The sequence below is a fragment of the Phytophthora infestans genome, genomic scaffold, assembly GCF_000142945.1.
Source record: "Phytophthora infestans T30-4 supercont1.40 genomic scaffold, whole genome shotgun sequence".
NCBI classification, from domain to species: Eukaryota; Oomycota; class Peronosporomycetes; order Peronosporales; family Peronosporaceae; genus Phytophthora; species Phytophthora infestans.
In genome coordinates this window covers 1,297,127-1,316,612 of record NW_003303719.1, presented here as the reverse complement: position 1 = coordinate 1,316,612, position 19,486 = coordinate 1,297,127, and the positions used below count along the sequence as shown (strand labels likewise).

Sequence of the window (19,486 nt, the reverse complement as noted above, 5' to 3'; positions counted from 1 at the left end):
ATTTCGTGCCAAGTAGTCGCTAAGTTGTCCTCGTAGCGAGCTATGTGGTCTATTGTACAGTGATGTAGCTCACTAGTCGGTCGGGAAAAGGCTGGCAAGCCCGCAAAAATGTTGCTATATGAAACAGTGTCTCCTGAACTCCCCACGTTAAGCCATGGCAGGCGCCCAGCATGACCGCCGGGTTCATCATCCATGCTGCCTGCTTGAAAACGAGGGCTACGTAGTTATACCCTTGTGTTATAGTGCTGCAAATAATTCTACGGTGTTGTGAACTCGCTTTGTGGATACACCGGTGCTTTTTGTAAAACCTCCCATATTTTTAGCGTGGTGTGCTGCTCCTTTTTTTGGTGGGCCTTTCTAATTAATCATTGCAAATCATAACACTTATCGTGCTCGTCTGAAAATACAAACAATACCGGCTATATGGCCACCGGATATAGGGTCAGTTCGGTTATTAGGGCGCTAGTTTTATATCCAAACGAGTGGCATAGTGAAATGAAGTCAAATCGTATATAAGGCTATACGGCTTTAAGCCCCCCCCCACTTGTTTGGCCGTAAGAGCGTTTTACACGTGGCTCACTTTGACTTGGGAAGAATAATAAACGAGCCTCTCAATGGCTCTCTCAACGACCAGACCAAGAAAAAACGCAAGTATCAGCACGCAGCTATTGAGCCTGACCAATTGGCATTTGACCATAGTCAAGAAGCCATCGGCATCCTCTCGGATGACGAGATGCTAACAAGCTTGCTGGGTAAATTCCTTCTACCCAAGGTAGATTCTTTATTACAATCCTTATCTACCTAAGACCTGCTATCAATTACTTACAGGATTTGCGTCTCCGTGGCGTAACTTGTGCACGCTTGCTTCACATCAACTACCGGCTGCGACTCTATGGCCCAGTCGGTTTTGCTGCCACGAATTCGTACTTAAGCGAATCGTAATTTTCCGACGCGCCGGGGTTTGAACCCGCAACCTCCCGATCAGAAGCCCAGTGTTTAACCACTGCACCACCTGACCGGTGTTAACAAGCTTGCTGGGCAGCAGGTATGAGTGCAACGTTAGAGCAAGACAGTGAGCCATCCGGAGAGAGTGGGTAGGGAAACCTAGAAGTGCTCTTATCTAGACTACGGTTACACGATGCGATGAGTCTTTTCAAGTTACATTGCTGTTAAAGATGATGTTGAAGAAGGTCTAGACGATGGAGACGCACGTGACTACCCTTCAAGTGACAGTAGTGAAGCTAAGGAAAAACAATTTTCACATGGCGAGGCGCTGATGGCAGCTGAAAGGCTGAAGCTCTACATGTTTGCGCACGGACTTCAAGATTATTCCGTGCCAAAGATTGCGATACTAGCAGGACGATGACGCTCACTTCCAAGCGCCAGTCTTCAATTACCTCATTTTTTCATGAAAAACATTAGTTTATTGTCAATACTATGATCTATTATGGTTTCGTCCTTACATGTATTAGTGCGCCCTCTTAGGCGCAAACCAAAAGCCGCCCCTATATCCGAAGTTGTCTGTAATCGGTTCTTTGGATGGCCTCCCCATCTCGTTGGGCTTATCGACAAACAGTCGAATGTTTACAATGAGTATCCGTCCGCTTCGTTGGACACAGAAAGTCTCAAATATTCGACCAACGCTTTCCTCATTTTATAAGATGATTGTGCCGCACCATCTCCTTTAAACAGGAAGAACGCCGTCGAATGGTTATCAATAGAATCTACTGATCTATAGCTTCCGCGATCTCAACTCATGTATAAGACGTGCCATGAACTTTTAGAAGGATCTATGAGTGCATCAACAGCTAGGCGATTTCCTTTTACAAGCATGTCACGCAGCCGTTATAATAACAATACTATTTTATTCTTACGAGATCTGTGAGCCGCATCCGCAACGATAAGCCAAGAAGTGCCGGAATACGCGTTCGGCACACATGGGATCATCTCGCGAGCACCTCACCATTCGCGAGAAGAACGAACTTTAATGTCACCATCTCGCCAACCCAAGGCTCAAGCGTGCCGACCTCCCGTTTTGGGTCGCTATACGTCTTAAGAAGAAAGTTGGTCTCTAGCATTGAATTGCAAAGTGATTCGGGCTTTACTACAGCATTAACCAGTCGATTTTAGCGCTTCGATGTGGACCACATTTAAAATTTGCGGATAAAACAAATTTGACATATTTCGATGCACAGAATAGTAGCATTTTGATTTGGTCGATGTTAGAGTCACACAGTGTGATTGTGACTTCGTACTTAAGTGCGTATTGGCACCACAGATCAGGCACTGTGAACGAGGATGTCAATGACAAAGTCACAAAGGCACAATGGAGACACACTTAGGCGTATAATACCAATAAATAACCGCGTCAAATTCAAATGTTTCACTTTATTTAGACTCAGGTGTATGGATGGTGGGGAGCTTCTGAGCGGTTGCGCAATGCGCCTGTCGTGTGAATGTAACGGCTCGAGGAGATTATGTTGTATGAATGTAAAAATAACTTGTGAGTTTTGCAAATGAACATGGTGAGCGTGGACGCTGAATCGCTCGTAACTACTACCGGAACGTTTTCATCACATAGGTGCAGCCACAGGCTTGGCGGGATCCGTTGAAAACGTTTCTCCAAGTCTTGTCTCTGCCTCTCCATTCGTTATCTTGTCCTAGCCCAACTGAGGTCGGAAAGAAGCGCAACATGCCTCTTAAAAGCAGTTGTAGTGCTATAGGTTTGTGTTTCACATGAGTTTATTGATGTGACTAATCTAGGACGCTTCGGGACAGAATCTGCCCTATTTAATTAAGGATTGTGTTTTATGTTCAGTTTGCTGGCCAATTTCTGTGTTAAGGACTTCATCAAAAACCGCAGACTGAGGTACCGCAGCAAAGCTCGTGGGCAATGGGATTCCTCGAATAGCGCACTCAAAGAACAGAAGCACCAGTGGACCACAGTTCACACCGTCCGTCTGCTTCAGGTGAGTTTCATGTTTTATCTCAAAAGGCGCCGACTTTATCTGGAAAATTTTCTGGACGATGTTCTCGCATTCCTCGATTTGTTCGCTTCGCTGCTGGAAGTCGTAAGGGGAGATGTTGTTTGGTTCGTCCACAAAGTTGAACACCGCATCGCACCAGTGGCTGCCATGGATACATATCGGGAGCAGCGTGAGCTTTTTTTTCTTTGCAAATTGTTCTGAGCCGGCGAGAACACTGCCTGTGGTTGACATGCCCCTCGTTGCGGTAAAATTCTGGCGATATGACTTCAAGTTCATTTATCTCTTCACTGAAAGTAGTCATAGTATGCATTATACTGTCGTCATTGAGCCACAAGTTTTTGCAAAACAGCAACAGCGACTCATTTGCAATTCTTCCGAAGGGCGACTGCCGCGACATTGGCAAGACTAAACGCTGGATAGCAGCGGCAGCCTTCGTTTTGTCCAAATTCACAAATTCATCGAGACCTTCAGGTACGTGCAGTCGATTAAGGGACGCTGCTTCAATCCATTCCACTGTCTCTGCGACTACAGTCAGCTAATCTATCGCCCTGTAATAATCAATCATGACCGCAATCTGATTATCGCGAAAGATGCCAATTTTAGAAACGCGAGCCCCCACTGCTGCTTGCTTCGCCGTAGTCTCCTTGCTCTGGCCAGTAGTCTTCTTGAAATCTTCCACGGCTCGAGAACACTTTCTCGAGAACTCCGGCGCGAATTGTACGCTCTTCATGCATTCACTACTGCTCACCTCCCTCGCCATTGCCTGCTTGCGAGGACCAACTTCCTTCACTGGAACGTTCTTGAGAAAGCCATACGCTGATTCGTAGCTGTACGACGACTTCAACACTCTGGTTACGTCGTTTAAAGTGAAGACTGGCATCAGAGTACCTTGTACGAGCTGTTTTGCTTCTTTTTGGGCTCCATCCATGCGCTGTCGTTTCGCTTCTTGCATTTGCTTCTTGCGTATTTTGGATCTACCCTGTGTCTTGGTGCTCTGAAAAACGAAGCCTCGTCGCTAGAGCTCGAAGCTGCCACCTCACTGTTGGGCCTTTTCGAAATGACTACTTTGTCGCTCTGTGGAGAGCTTTCAGGTGTAGACGTGCTGCCAGCCACAGATCCTTCCTCTTTCGGTAAATCTTCTGTTACTGTGTCGGTGTGACTTGAATCTCGCGGCACTTCGACTGGTGGACTGGGTGGATCAGTCACTTCGATGGAGAGACGGGGTGGGCGCGGCACTCTGACTGAGGGTCTGCACGGCTGTTCGGGCTCCTGCTCACCCTCGTTGCTGTTTTGATCTTTCGCTTGTCGGCTTTCACAGTGGGGGGACACGTGGTCTCAGCGGACGGCGTGATTTTAGCGGATATCGATGTCTTGTAATGTGTGGACTCCAACTCCAACTCCAGCCAGAATGGTCGGAGCCACGCCATCCGTCACCCCATCCTCGAACCTCTTCAGTGCTGCCAACATTTTCTCGAACGTTGGAGTCCCATTTTGACTCATAATATCCGCAATACGGATACTAATATCGCGCGCAGTCAGAAACTTCGATGTACCATTGAGTACCTTATGTCGCGAGGCGGTCAATGCGGAATCTCGGACTCGGAAAAGGTGACACACGGCTATCTTCGAGCGGCTCGTCGTCGGGAACCGGAATGTTCAACGGACACGTCAGACTCCACCGCGGGTGGATGTACTTGATCGGGATGAAGCTCTTGTTCGAGATCAAGCGCCAATAAATCACGTGGCGACAAGGTAACAACTCCGTTCGCATAAATGTACACGAACATCGATACGTCTAGAAACAACATGGATAATAACGCATTACTCCAAATACTCATTCATGTTTAAAGATATGTACCCTTGTGTCAACATGATAAGTCGCAGAGCTTTCCACCAAAGTCGTGAGCTCGAACATGTGGGGCTGTAGTTCCCGAACCACATAATTCGTCTTCCGGTCATTGGCAACACGATACGGCTTTTCAACCAGCTCGTAAGCGTGCCGACTGACCTCCTTTGCCAGCTTCTGGAGTTCAGAGTCTGCACCTTGCTAACGCATTTGACCCACATCCGTGATCTTCTTCTCATACTCCAGCTCGGCGATAGACTGGAGGAACAGCAGAGTATTGACGCATTCATCCAGCATCATCGTTAGCTTGAGAACTTCCTTTAAATGCCCCCCAGCCGCTTCCAACCGGTTGTTAGTAGAATTTCCCAAGTGAGGAACGTCGATCCGACCGTATCCGCTCCACATTTCACGACACATGTGCCAGTTCGAGTAAAAATACTTCAAAACGGATGTTGTGGACCAGGTCGTCTTCCAGTGTGATCTGCCTCCCATCGACGATGTAACAGGGATATTTTCGCGCAGTATCGTATTCCACCTTTGTTTGCGCGTTCAACATCATGTAAACAGCATCCTCCACCTTCTCTCTGTCGAGAACCCCGTAGTCGCGTTTTCCAACCTCGCCACGAAGGTATTTTACCACGTGAAATTCACAAAGTAACACCCTAGCACCCAGAAAAGCTTCTCGAAGAAGTGCTATTTCTCCAAAATATTTGGCCACGATAATGACGCGAACTTGGTCCCATGTAGAGTTGAAAGTCTTAAAGGACTTCACGGCGTCGCCCAAGCACTCAGCACTTTCATTCTCCATCAGTGCGTGTTGAACATACTGGCCCTTCGACAAGAAGTCACCCAGTCGAGCCAATGATACACAAAAGTCACAAAACGCATCCAAAATCCACACGGCACACAATGTCACAAAATTCACACAGAGTCCAATAAAGTCTCACAACGTTAGTCAAGCCCCAAACGAGTACAATACAGACACATCGACGTACATGGCTAAACACGTCGTGGATCATAAAGCTGAATAGCTTGTAGCGGGCGTCGTTGGTGTTGTGAGTAGCATCCACCATCAGCACTTCAGGGAATGCTTAAAAAAACGCCGCATCTGATGTGTTTGGAACGTGATAGTCTGAGCCAGCTTATCATCATCCACGTACACAGTAGTAGTGCTCCCCTTCCCTTGACAAAAGCTACGCAGCACACCCTCCAGCCTCGCTGTAACCGCTGTCGTCCCCCGTCGTCCTTCTTTCAGTTTCGCCACGAGGTTGTGAACGTCACGCAGCGTTACGTTCTTGCCTACAGACATTCAATGCTTAGCAGCCCAATTACATAAATAAACGTACAATGTAGAAGCATACCGGTTCGTCGTCGTATAAACTGCATGATCGTCTCCTTTTTGGCCCCCGCAGCTTGTAGCTCGTCGACGAAGTCGATAACATCGGGGTCTTCGACGCGTTGGTTGTCCGGGTGGTTGGAATACGAAACCGGCCCCAGAGCGTGGTTGTGGGTCGTAACTTGCTGAATAACTTTCACTTGAAAGCCTTTTCCGCTGACCCAAATCACAGTGTCCGATAGCTGAGCCTCGCAGTCCGTAGATTTAGCGAAATAGCTCTTGCGCTTGCCCTTCGAACGGCTTGGACGGCTCCAACCGTGCGTGCAAACGAATCGCCGGTAGTACTTATCAAAACAGGGCGGGATCGAAGTCGTCTTGGAGGCGTTTCCGCGCTTGACGAGATCCTTATTTCTCGCAGCAGTAGTTGTGGAAGCTCGCTTCTTGAAGACTTGGTGGGTCCCGTCTTGGTAAGTGGCAGGCGATAAAAAAAAGTCGTCCCACGTGTCAAAGTAGCGGTCTTGCAAAGGAGGCGCCGACGTATGAGGCGCTCGAGCGACAGGAACGTGGGCCTCGGGTGATTCTGCCTCCTGTACACCGTTTCCAAGCCGCGACACGTCGCTTATCTCGCTCGCAACACTCGCCACGCTATCCTCGCTAGCCTCGCTCGACATGGCGACCGTCCGCGTTTTCAAAATGAAAGGCTCAAAATCTTTTGGAAACGGGCGAAAAGGGGTCGACGGGGTGGTTTTTAGGACGGAGGAGAGCGTGATGAAGGGGTGTTTTAGAGATTTTCGCATAGTGCAAATTTAGAGAGTTTTATATTTCAAGTGCAAACTATTTTATAATTTCGCGGTTTGGTTGTGTGGCTTTATCCAGTCCCTTTTGATTTTGTGTCTTGGATTTGTGGTCTTTTTGGACTGCTTGGGTTACAGCACATTAATCTATTCGGCCTTCATATATATCAATTCCTATTTTTCTTTTTTTAAAAAATGTTGGCAAGCACTGGGTCGGAGTGAGACAACATTTTTGCTTGGATTCCTAATTAAAAAAATAAACCTTTTGAGGTTTTATGACAGGACAGACACATTACTAGCTGTGACATCTCTCCTCACTGACCGCGGTGCCGCCCTTGTCTGAAATAAGGCATGGAGACCCAACGCGTTTAGAAACGCTGGAAAAATGTTGCCATCTCGCGAATGTTTCAATGGTAGACGACTACATCAATTATCATTTTAATTTATAAGTACTATTATTGTGCATTTTAATGCTTTTTTCCTTTTCACTTAGCCTGATGCTCGATTTATTATAAATAGAGGTCGCTCTATTAAATCGAGGTCTCTAAAAAGTACAAGTCGATCAAGCAAGCCTGGCTGATAAATCGACCACTCGGGATCGATCAACCACCAAATCCACATCGATTTCCTGTAAATCGACCTTTTTTGCCGTTTTGAAATGGTAATTCGATCACAGATAAAACAAATCGATGCCTGCCTTTTCCCATTCAGCAAACGTAGTAGATAAACAAGTGGGGTGTCTGCCTGTTTGTCCTGTCGCTGCAACTTGAGGTATGTTGCACGAATATTCGCGCAACACGCAGTTCTGCACTGGAGCAACATCCGTCAAGTGATCTTCACATACGCCAAGTCCGCGTCCCCTTCCCCAACAGTAACGTCCCGGCCATGAGCTCCCCGGTGGCGTCTCCTCCTTCGCCTGCAGCGCTGCGCCAGATCCCGGTCGTGTGTCCGGGTCACTCTCGTCCCCTGGCAGAGCTGCACTACAGTCGCAGTAATCTTCTGATCTCGGCATGTCACGACAAGCTGCCAATGTTGCGGCACGGCGGCTCTGGTGACTGGATCGGCACGTTCGAAGGCCACAAGGGCGCAGTGTGGAGCGCTAAACTGGACAACGAGGCCGAGTTCGCAGCTACAGGCAGTGCCGACTTCTCGGTCAAAATCTGGGACGCGCTCACGGGCGACGTGGTAACGACACTGGAGCACAAGCACGTGGTCAAGAGTGTGGCCTTCACGTCGGACGGCGCACGACTGTTAACTGCGGGTCATGAGAAGCTTCTCCGAGTTTTCGATGTACAGGGCGTCAAAAAACAGCTGCAGACCTACAAGGCTGAAGGACGCACGGGCATCGTAGTGCTGCCGCCTCCGCCACTCGCAGAGATGCCTACAGTCCAGCAGATTCGCAAGGTTGTTGTTCTCAGTGACCGACTGGCAGCTACGGGCGAGGTGGACGGTACAGTAACCATTTGGGACCTGCACGCGTACACCCAGACGCGACAGTTGAAGGTGGACGCAGACGTTATGGACATGGAGGCGTCCAGGGACGGACAGGTGCTTACGGTCGCGGCCGGCAAACAGGTACAAAACCCAGGAGATGACGTTAATTTTCTTACTATTGAAGACTCATTTGTTATTGCTGTTATAGGTGTATTTCTACGACGTGAAGAATGATTTCGCATTGTTGAATTCGTTCCCGATGCCCATTTCTTTCGCAGAAGAAGGAGGCGCGTCGCTCCATCCAACGGAGAGCAAGTTTGTGGCCGGTGGCTCAGACACATGGGTGCGTGTGTTCGATTTCAAGACAGGAGAGCTACTGGAGACGCATAAGGGACACCACGGACCGGTGAGATGTCTGCGTTACTCGCCGTCGGGCGACTCGTTCGCGACGGGTTCGGAAGACGGCACGATCCGCATCTGGCAGAATGACTCTAAGTCTGCGGCTGCTACGTCCGTTGCGGACACGGCCACGAATTCGAGTTAAAAAAAAGCAACGCAATCTTCTGGTCTGGTGTACTCGATAGATATGCAACTACAGCAACTTAGAGGAGATGGCAACAGAGCAACAGAAAAAAAAACTGAAAAATAAAATGTGAAAAAAGCGACAAATGTTCGTTCAGCATAAGGGCACTACCGTTGCTGGTACCACTGGATAATGTCGTGCAACTCAACGAATCCAGTGTTATCTGGGTCTAACTCCATGACCAGATCATCCAGCAACTCAGCAGGACTGCCATCTTCGTATCCGTCCATGCCAAGATCTTCACCCAGAAATTTGCCGAGGTCTTTTGCCTCCATGCGACCTTGACCATCCACATCGTAGCTCTCAAACAGTTGCCGCATACGTCGGATCTGGTTCTCTACAGCCTTCCGTTGCGACACTTGCGCAGCCTTGTCCTGGAACCATTGTTGCGAGAAAGATAGCAAGTCGGTGGGGTTCTCCCGGATCACAGCTTTCGTCCAGTCCTTCAACACGTGCGGGAGGTCTGGAGGCACCGCGATCTGCTCCGCCGAGAAGATGCGATTCACATCCATCTTGCTTGTGCCCAGTAAAAAGTTGAAATAGAGCGAAACGACCCTCAAAGAACCACGTCTATTCATTTTTAACCAAGTCCCCGCATGGCATCAACGTCTCCCAATAAAATCTTGTACGAGTGTGTCGCGGCCACAAAGGCATCTACACGTTTACCGGAGTTTCCAGCCGCAACATTCTTGCCCGCTTCTGCCACTGTCGACTCCAACGACGCCGACGTATCAGACGCTTTATCCGGATGCAACTTGAGTGCCAATTTGCGATATTGCCGCTTAATCTGTTGCGTCGTGGCATCACGCGGCAGTCCCAACACTCCATGAAAGTCACGACGTTCCCACATCATTCGGATTCGCTCTGGCTGCCACAACTGCTCACCGTCTAAGCAACTCGAACCTGACGACGAACCAGAACTCTTAGCAAATGCGGAGCGCACGAGTTTCATGCGTACACGCGCTGCGCGGAACAAGTCCTCTTGTTCATTCTTATCCGATGGCGCGGGGCGCCACGTGCGACACTGGCCACGTTGATCCATCGGCCCAAGGCCGAAGGCACCTTCAATACCGTAGTCGAACGTAGGAAGCGGGGCCCGTCCATGTGCTTGGCGCGCGAATGCCGGTCCGCCGTTGCGTCCATGTGTTGACGTTGGAGTCGCCTTTTCCTTTCCGTTCGTAGGCAAGTTGGAGCCGCGACGTTGAGCTGCTACGGGGTTGATCTTAAAGCGGCGTTCTCTCCGTGATGCTGTTGCAGCTGCTGTTCCTCTTAAAGTTGCATTAAGTGATGCGATGAATCCAGACGACGAGTCTGACGCTGTCGGAGCTGCGGCCTCGGATGCCACGGAAGAAGTCAGTAGACACGGGCAATGATCTTCGCAGCAATGACACTGTGCACAGAAGAATAACATGCCACAGTGATGACCTTGACTTCCTGCTGACGCGTTGCTCATCCATTTACAAGCCTCCTTCTCCTCGATCGTATCCAGCATATGTGTCATTGTTTTCTGCACCGCAGCAAGCCGAGACGAGCAACACATACGACATCCACATCTCACACACACGCAATGCAGACAGCAACCGGAGCAACCGGTGCAACGACGACGCGTATCTCGACAGCCGGAGCATCCCATGCGGAGCGGTGAGTTGTCGTCGGTACGCTGACCACGACTGTTGCCAATACTACGCACAGACATCGCTCTGGACGATGACGTCTTCGCTCGCGTCGTAGGGATCAAGAGAGCAGCACTTGACGCTGCGAGGGCCTTGGCAACACGGATCGACTCGATTCGTCGACTCCTCCCTGGACTTTTCGAATGCGAACTCGCTTTCTTCGAACCATGCGAGTGTCGTCTGCTAGACGCAGTTCGAGAAACCTTGTCTCTCATCGAAGCCGACGCGGCTCGCTTCGCAGATTTCGTTGCAGAACGCGAGGCTGCTTTTCGCACTGGTATCACGGTTTCTTCCACACCCAGAAACTTTCCTAGTGCTTGCATACAAGACGCCGCAAGTCCGTTGCATTCTTCAATAAGAGCTTTCTGGTCTGCATTGAGCGCAGCACCAGAGTCCTGATCCCTATCTCCACTAATATCACGCAATAATTGGTCTTTAGCGAGCGTGATTTCATGTCGAAGCTTCTTCATCTCAATCACGTCCGGAGGGTCATTCACAGCGTCGAACACACCAGTCCAATCGATCGGCATGGCCATAGAATCGCCTCTTTTTTCCGACGTGGGTTCACCTTCCGGTTGCGCCTCGATCCCTTCACATGGAGCCTTATCTTCACTCTCCAGGTCCAACATTTCTTCCTGTGGTGGTGCGAACTCCTGGTACTTCAGGGAGTATCTCGCCCACTGATGCTTTAAGAGCTTCTTCTGGATCGCCACTTGCTTTGCTAGTTCACGCTTCAAGGTGTTGGAATGATCCACGTGCGTACGTCACAGTCCAGTGTGTCCCAATTCCTATATCAAATCTCGCGTGGTCGCTAGCGATTCCTCAAGTTTAGAGCGCGCTTTTTCAAGATGCGACGGCGTCATTATCCACTTCTTCGCCTCCTTTCGTGTAAATGGCCGGTTCTGTACCTCGTCACGCATGCTTGTCGGGGTTAATCGAAGTAGAGCAGCCACTTCCTCTTCGCGTGGCATGGACGTACGGTTGGAACCCGTCGATACGCCAATATATCCACTGTCAATTGAGTTCTCTTCAGTAGGATAAATCGACGACTCGTCTCGTTCAACCAGACGCTCAGGGTCCACGAAATCGTCCTTGGTTGTGTACAACAGTGCCTCGTTGTGCCATATGTACAAGGCGTCTTGAAGACAAGTGAATTTGTCGTAGGATCTGTCGTCCAATTCGTCCACATCGTCCGGATCAAACCACGCACACGAGTTCTCTGCAAAGAGCAGCCACCATTTGTGTAGCTGCAGCTTCGTATTCTCCACAATCACATGCGTCGTCACGGATTTCAAGCGATTTACATGCTCAATGATGCGTCGACGACGTAAAACAACCGAGTTGGCATTATCCACGTGAACTTCTGGTCGCTTCTCTCTCAAAGTGGCCACCAAGTCCTGCATTAGTCTATCCAGAGCCCGCATATGTGTCGTAAGTCTCCCCAACAGATTCCGTAAAAAATAGCTGCTGCTGGGATGCATTCGCTGGTCAGCTGTCACGTCGCCCGCCTCAGATTCAAAGGAATCCACTTCACGAAGGTATTCCGGTACGTCGCCCTTGCCTTTCCACTGCAACACATGGTTGACGACCTCGGGGCATTGCTCGATGGTTTCACGGACGAGAGAAATTGGCAACGAGTCGAATAAACTCGACTCAATGGCAGAAGATCGGATAGGACGCAGGATGTACGTGAACAGATCCGACTGCAGTGTTCTCTCGTTTAAAATATCTTCGTGATTGGCGCCTATGGTGCGGTTACTGCCCATAACTTGTCGAGCCACATAGTGTTTCCCCAACATGTGCGCCACAAGTGCAAGCGAATGCAATGTCACAATCATATCCTGCATTTCACTCCACCCTTTGTGTCGTGAGGACTCGAACACACCCAACTCACCGGTCAACGGGTTCTCGGTCGTTGAGGAAGGTAGAGGAGGCACCAAGTTCCCAAGTGCACGCAGACGTTCAGCACACAACACCAAGTCTTTGCCGAGATCCGCGCGGTCCAGTAGATATCGATGCAATATATGAAGATCGTGCGTCGTAAGTAGCCATCTCTCCACGTCATGTGAGTACGTGTTGTTGTTTCCAAGTGGTTCCAAGTAGAAGTACTGACGCTCTCCTGCCAAAAAGCGCAACAACTTGCAGTCCGTCTCCGTAGTATAATCTTGAATCAAGTTAAGGTCGCGGGTAAAGCCAGGAAGGTCCCATGTCGACCGGAAAGAATCACGACGAGAACTGCTTTTCTCCTCGTTATCATCAGCATGAGAGTCCACACACACATCAACTTCTGCCCCATCGATCGAAACATCCATCGAAATATTTGCATCCTCTCTGGGGAATCCAAACGTCTCAGTTCTATCCTCATTATTCTCCACATCCACGTCTTCCACAAGTGGCTCCACTGAGTCAGACGTGATCATCTTCCCAAAGGCTTTCACTCTCTTGACCAATCGCATCAAGTCGTCGTCTTCCGTGATATCTCGTGCAATCAGCTGAAACCCAGCTAAGCGTGGCGTATCCTTCTCCACGCGCTTAGCCTTCAAGGCGCGTACTCGCAACTTGGGGACAAGTGCAGATGGACATGCATCATAAGCGATACTAAGTCTCTCGATCTCTCGAAGACATCGCTTTGTCTTGCTAGGTGACGACGTAGACAAGGACGCGGTCATTGCACTACACTGTTTCTTCACCACAAGCTCTGCCACTTTCTTACGATGTTCCATCTCCTCATACTTGCGTCGAAGTTGCAGATACTTATCACGCTCCAAATATTCTTGTACGCGAGCACGCTTCGCCTCAGCTTCTAATCGTCGCTGGATCATTACAGTACGCGCTAAGCGTATCCGATACGCCTCTCTATCATCACGCAGACGCCGTTCTTCTTCGGCTCTGGCCACAGCGTCATGTACAACCGCATCTCTGTCTTCTTTGGACTCTTCGTCCTGACTCCTAGCAGATCGCTGAGAGTGACGATCATCCACAGTACGTAGCTCCTCACTTCTTCCACGTTTCGACACGCTACTTGTAGCACCTCCTACGCATTTACGTTTAGGGTGCCGCTGTGTCATCTCGTCTCTTGCTGCACTTCGACTCCGACTCCTGTTCCTTGTTGTGTCTTCACTAACGTGTCTCATCACTTCACTAGTCCCTGCTTGCTGTTGTTCCGCGGTAGACTTGTGTTTCTCGTTCATAGCCACTGCCACGTCCTGCACGTCACGTTCTTCTTCCAGTTGGACCTCTTCCATGCTCCCTCCGTGCTTCCTCAGCTGCTGTTCCGTGCTCTCCACTACTGCTTGTAATAACAAGACACCGTCGTCCACTCGCTTAACTGTGTTAGCTGAGATCATGAAGGCCATGGACAACGCCTCGTCCTCATTCGGTTCCACTGACTGTGTTTTGCGATAACTGATGCTGCACCGTGCGCGTGACATAATATCAGTAAGTTTATCGCCGTTATCGCCAATTACATGCGGTGCGAGTCGTTGTGGGTCCATCGTCGTCTTGATATGCACCATACGTCCCACAGGTTTCTTGGTGTTGATCACCATCGAGACAGACGGCTTTACGCTGGCGGTTGTGTGCTTAGGCGGCGCAGTTTCACGAACATTGGGAGTAGGTGCTGTAGGTACACTTGGTGCTGTAGATACACGCTCGTTTCTGGCTGTATTTGCGCTGTAATTTGAGCGCTGCTTCTTGGCTCCAGATGCACCGGCCACTCTCTTCCGAGACGATTTCTTGCGGCCTGTTGATGCCGCAGAGGACGGGCCAGTGGTCGAAGAGCGACGTGTTGATGAGCTGGAGGCGGACGCTGGCGCGGGAGGCGCTCGTGCCTCGCGCACACCCAATGACGCGCCCACAGAGATGACGCCCATTGCGGACTTGGTGAGGTTGTATGGCGAGAAATGCGACCTATCGTATGGAATTGGAGCGGGGCTATGTCATACTTTGTGTGGCTCAACGTAATTTTGCCACGTTGGTGTCGTATGGACCTCTCATTGGAGTATCTTCGTCCAAGGTGGCAACATGAAGGTGGCTACGTGCTCGGCGCCTACGAATATTGCGGTGATAAAGTACTGGGGCAAGGACGATGTGGCACTTAATACTCCTATCAACTCGTCGGTTAGCGTGACGTTGCATCAGAATCAGCTGCGCACCACAACGTCCGTGGCCGGAGGCTCGGAGCTGCAGTCCACGCGGCTGTGGCTCAATGGCCAGGAGCAGCCGATTAACAAGCGCGTGACTGTGGTGCTACGCGAAATGCAACAGCTAGCGCAACGCGTACACGGCGAGAGCGATCCGCAGCACCTACACATTGTATCAACGAATTCGTTCCCGACCGCAGCGGGACTGGCGTCGTCCGCCGCGGGCTACGCGTGTCTCGTAGCGGCATTGGCTGAGTTCTACGGCGTCTCCAAAGCCGACGAAGAGTTTACCGGCCAGCTATCGGCTATCGCGCGACAGGGCTCAGGATCTGCCTGTAGAAGTTTAGATGGAGGCTTCGTTGCCTGGCAGAAGGGAGAGCGACCCGACGGACACGATTCCATCGCCGTCCAGGTTGCGGACGAGTTGCATTGGCCGGAACTTTGCGCCGTCGTGTGTGTAGTAAATGATGCACAGAAGGACACAAGTAGCACCACCGGTATGCAGACGTCCAAGGCCACGAGTTCGCTACTGGCGTACCGAGCGAAGCACTTGGTGCCGGAGCGGATGCAGACTATGGAGCAGGCAATCTTGGCCAGGGATTTTGAGGCGTTCGGTACACTTACTATGCAAGACAGCAACCATTTTCACGCCACGTGTCTAGACACCACACCGCCGATTTTCTATCTTAACGACGTGTCTCGTCAAATCATCCACCTAGTGCACCGCTACAACAAGCAGGCTGGTCGTGTGCAAGCTGCCTACACGTTCGACGCCGGTCCGAACGCAGTGATCTTTGTCGAGGAGCAACACGTGCAGGAAGTCGTGTCGCTTGTGCATCACTGCTTCCCCACGTCATCAGAGATGACAATCAAGTCGTCGATACAAGTGAACCGTACACCATCCCAAGCGCTTCTATCGCGGATGGAGGCCTCGCTCGAGAGCGGCAAGACATTCAAGCTGCCGCGCATCCCTGATAGTGTGAAAACGATGTACGTGTCTCGCGTCGGAGGTGGCACGCGCGTGCTATCTACGGACGAAGCGCTGGTCGATTCGGTCACTGGCGAGCCACTACCGAACCATCAGGATAGGTTAAAGAAGACTGGCGTGAATGGTTGTCCGCTCTCCAAGCCATTTTTTTGGTTACCTCAAGAACCAGCGCTGCGTTATTTGGCCACTGCACTTGCGGCAGCAGCAGCGACGAGCATCGTGCTGTTGCGAAAGTAAATTCCTAGAGCCTGAACACGCAGGCATAGAAAATTATCACACTGTCACTAGCAATAAAAATCTTTTCCTTGTTACTTTGTGTTGCTCTGCAGTTCGAGTTGTTTCTGCACCAGATCGACCAGCTCATCCTCCGTCAGATTAGCAGCTTCCGCCCATGGCGGCGGGCGCAGATTAACCTGCTGCATACTCTGCATGATGGCTACACGTTTGTCCTCCTGCAACCGGGAGTCCACCGCGTGAGTAGACGCTTCCTCCGTCTTCGTTTCACTTTGGCTGTATTCTCCAGTGCCCTCTTCATTAACTGCGTCGTCCTCAAAACCCGGGGCCGCGTCGGGCGCCGCGTCGTCGCTATTGCAAGGGGATGAAGGCAAAAGAGCGTAGCTCTCAAAATCCCCTACTGCGGCGCTCTCCTCGCGTTCACTGTCACTGTCCGCGGATTCCGCATCGCTTGACTGTGCTGGTGCTTCTGTAGAGTGCCTACTCTGCGCCACGACGGCCGCGTACTCAGCCTCGAGCGCCGCGAGTGGATCGAATGCGGTGCTGTCGCCTTCTTTCTCCATGCTGCACAAACTTTTGCGTTGTGTGGTACACCAAGATTGAAGTTCACAACGAAACTTTTTTTACAACCTTGACATGGCTTGCAGGTAACGCTGGTGCCCGCGTTAGCAACAGTACCTGCTTGCATTTGTGAGGCGGTACGCTGTTCAGCCATTGCTCTACTGTTAATAGCTTCAATTCCCGTATTTGTGTATTCAACATCGAGATGAAATGGACATGCAACACCACACGCGCGATAAGATACGAATCTTAACGCGCTTCTGGACAGCTTTTGCCCTAATGTATCTTGATACGTTAGGGCAAACACTTCATGGTAACTGCAACAGTGGGTGGGCGAGCACTTGGGCTGTCGTGAGGCGTTGGGTCGGGTCGCGCTGCAAGAGCGCCGACACTAGGTCGCATACTTCTTCTGAAATGAAGGACGACATCTTCCATGCGCGCACTACACGACGAACACCGAGCTGCAAGAAGCCTATGAAGCCGGTTTCGTTTTCGGATGCGCGATGCACGAGTGGTGAGCCCGTCAGCATGACGAATAGTACGATACCCAGAGACCACATGTCGGCGTAAACTGGCGAGTAGGCCTTGCCTGCCACCACCTCAGGTGCCATATAGTAGGCTTTGCCCACCACATCGTTCTTGCACGTGCGGTCGGCGTCCGTAGCTAGTCCAAAATCCGAGATCTTGCACACTCCATTGCGCAGCAGTACATTCTCGAGTGACACGTCTCGGTGCGCAATGCCGTTTGCATGTAAGAAGTCCAGGCCGACCGTCACCTCACGGAAGAGCACCAGGGCCTCATGCTCGGGCACTCGCCCATTCGACGAGCGTTGTACACGGTCCCAGAGATCCCCTTGGGGGCAATGCTCCATGACCACGAACCAGGACTCGTTGTGTAGGAATTCCTGCCGGAAGTGCACGATGTTTGGGTGTGGATGCAACGCCATCAACTTATTGATAGCACGGCGTTCTTGCCACGGGTTGTCAGCGTTAGGGTGCACCTCGAGCAGACTGGTGGCTAGTTCAAGTGAAACCTGCTTAATGGCCACAAGCTCATTGTTGTGGCGCGTGTCCTCACAGGCGCACACTGTACCATAAAGCGCGTCGCTGATCTTGCGCTCAAGTCGGTAGCGCTGGCGAATCATAGCCGTTCTGGTGATGTGAAGTCGAATGACAAGGGTGGTCCTTGAGCAACTCAGGACGCTTCGGATATTTATAACCTTAGATTTTTCAGCACGAAATGGGAAATGAAGAACGCAATGCCGAAAGCTGGAGCCGGTGCATAAACCCGTCACCAAACAATGTTCAGAGAAGGTTGCACTTGGACAATTTCCGAGACTCAAACTTACCGGTACATGTACTGAGCGACAGCGTGTAGTACACGGTGTACAGAAGGCCAACAAGACGAGCCACGACGCGAAGTAAGTCACGCTCTCTCCGACTAGGCGCTCGAGCTTTATTCATTCTGGGCCATTCGCTTTAAAATGAGCTTACTATAAGCTATGTAATCTTTTGTCTGCGAGTCTACTCCACGTGGGCAGGATGCAAACGTACAGTGGTGTTGAGAATGTGAAGATGTATTTAATGAATACTAATCCTTTTCAGCAACATCGTGGGGTCAAGCCCTGTGAAGAATGAACAGTTTCAACGACGATAGTGGCTGGCTGCACTTCGTAGGACGAGTAAATGTGAGCGAGAAGTCGTGCTGGAAGATAGCGGCCCTTTGTCTTCTGACCCCCTCATAGCAACATAAGATGGTGAAGTTGGATGTCTTATGTTGCTCGGTTAGAGATTACGGGTGTTTATTTCGTCTTATCCGCCTTATTACCAATTCAATTGCACTATTATTGCGACAGCCATGTTTCTAAACGTCCTTTATTTGCGGCAATACATGTACAGCGCCTTATATTCAGAGCCCGCTTTTGAGTTGTTTTGGTCTCACATAATGCTAGCTAGTGAGCCACAAGCACTCGTCACTCATCTAGGTATTTGACGACCTCGCACCCTCTGTGCGATCACGCGATACTTGTACGCGGATCCGTACAATACCCCACCTTAATTAATTACGAGCGCCTTGAAGCCAGCAACATGGACAATCTCCTCAGTGTGTTTAACAAATACGCCGTGCTTTGCCGAATTAATTTCTGTTGCGACTAAGTTGCGATAAGACTTGGTACACTACGTGTTGCTAAGCCCAAATCGAATTGCCTTCTGGGTTACCTTGAAAAGCTTTGGCACTCGACCAGCCGCCTATGCGCCTTGTTGCCAATAAGATAATGGGAGCAGCTGGCTGCATTTGTCGACGACAGGCGACTCAACAGGACGAGAAGGAAGCTATGACAAGTCAGCAGCTGGCGAACTTGTCTTACGGTGAGGAAGACTAGAAGACAGTTGCAGCACTGCTAGTATGAGCGCTGCTTGTTACCAGCGGTGGCCAGTGATCATCAGTCTTTCCTACCTTGATTCGTGGCATGAAATACTATTGTGGCCATTTGACAAAAATGAAAGGCTGAAGCATCGTTCCAACATTCTCTCAACGGATTTCCGAGATGACCTCAGCTTTATAGCTGGCTGCATTTGTCGACGACAGGCCACTCAACAGGACGAGAAGGAAGCTATGACAAATTAGCAGCTGGCGAACTTGTCTTACGGTGAGGAAGACTAGAAGACATGCTAGTATGAGCGCTGCTTCTTATCAGCGGTGGCCAGTGAACATCAGTCTTTTTTACCTTGATTCGTGGCATGAAATACTATTGAGGCCATTTGACAAAAAGGAAAGATAAGCATCAAAGCAGAGACAACAACCCATAAATCGGCAACTTGAGAACTGGGCATGCGTCGGACCGTCCGACCTACTACACCACTTCAGGTTCGTTCTCCCCACCGTAGGAGTTCGATACAACCACCC

General features: G+C 50.4%; 5 protein-coding genes and 1 pseudogene across 6 annotated transcripts; 2 read left to right on the top strand and 4 right to left on the bottom strand.

Moving 5' to 3' along the window:
• Positions 1-946: 946 nt before the first annotated feature.
• PITG_28733 lies at positions 947-1,018 on the bottom strand (annotated as a pseudogene). The gene has a single exon. The product of its transcript is annotated as a tRNA-OTHER (tRNA).
• Positions 1,019-7,815: 6,797 nt separating this feature from the next.
• On the top strand, positions 7,816-9,061 carry PITG_15781 (WD domain-containing protein, putative; the record flags this gene model as incomplete). Its single annotated transcript, XM_002897992.1, has 2 exons — positions 7,816-8,538; positions 8,606-9,061. 2 exons carry the CDS (start codon positions 7,849-7,851, stop codon positions 8,939-8,941), a joined length of 1,026 nt encoding a protein of 341 aa, XP_002898038.1.
• Positions 9,062-9,087: 26 nt separating this feature from the next.
• Positions 9,088-9,492, bottom strand: PITG_15780 (radial spoke protein 11; the record flags this gene model as incomplete). The annotated part of the gene is made up of 1 exon (XM_002897991.1): positions 9,088-9,492. The coding sequence occupies one exon, from the start codon at positions 9,490-9,492 to the stop codon at positions 9,088-9,090; it is 405 nt and encodes a 134-aa protein (XP_002898037.1).
• A 68-nt stretch (positions 9,493-9,560) lies between these two features.
• PITG_15779 (uncharacterized protein) lies at positions 9,561-14,201 on the bottom strand (the record flags this gene model as incomplete). The annotated part of the gene is made up of 2 exons (XM_002897990.1): positions 9,561-11,384; positions 11,562-14,201. 2 exons carry the CDS (start codon positions 14,199-14,201, stop codon positions 9,561-9,563), a joined length of 4,464 nt encoding a protein of 1,487 aa, XP_002898036.1.
• A 475-nt stretch (positions 14,202-14,676) lies between these two features.
• Positions 14,677-16,020, top strand: PITG_15778 (diphosphomevalonate decarboxylase; the record flags this gene model as incomplete). The annotated part of the gene is made up of 2 exons (XM_002897989.1): positions 14,677-15,849; positions 15,925-16,020. The coding sequence occupies 2 exons, from the start codon at positions 14,677-14,679 to the stop codon at positions 16,018-16,020; spliced, it is 1,269 nt and encodes a 422-aa protein (XP_002898035.1).
• An 866-nt stretch (positions 16,021-16,886) lies between these two features.
• Positions 16,887-17,810, bottom strand: PITG_15777 (protein kinase; the record flags this gene model as incomplete). The annotated part of the gene is made up of 1 exon (XM_002897988.1): positions 16,887-17,810. One exon carries the CDS (start codon positions 17,721-17,723, stop codon positions 16,887-16,889), a length of 837 nt encoding a protein of 278 aa, XP_002898034.1.
• Between the last annotated feature and the right edge of the window lie 1,676 nt (positions 17,811-19,486).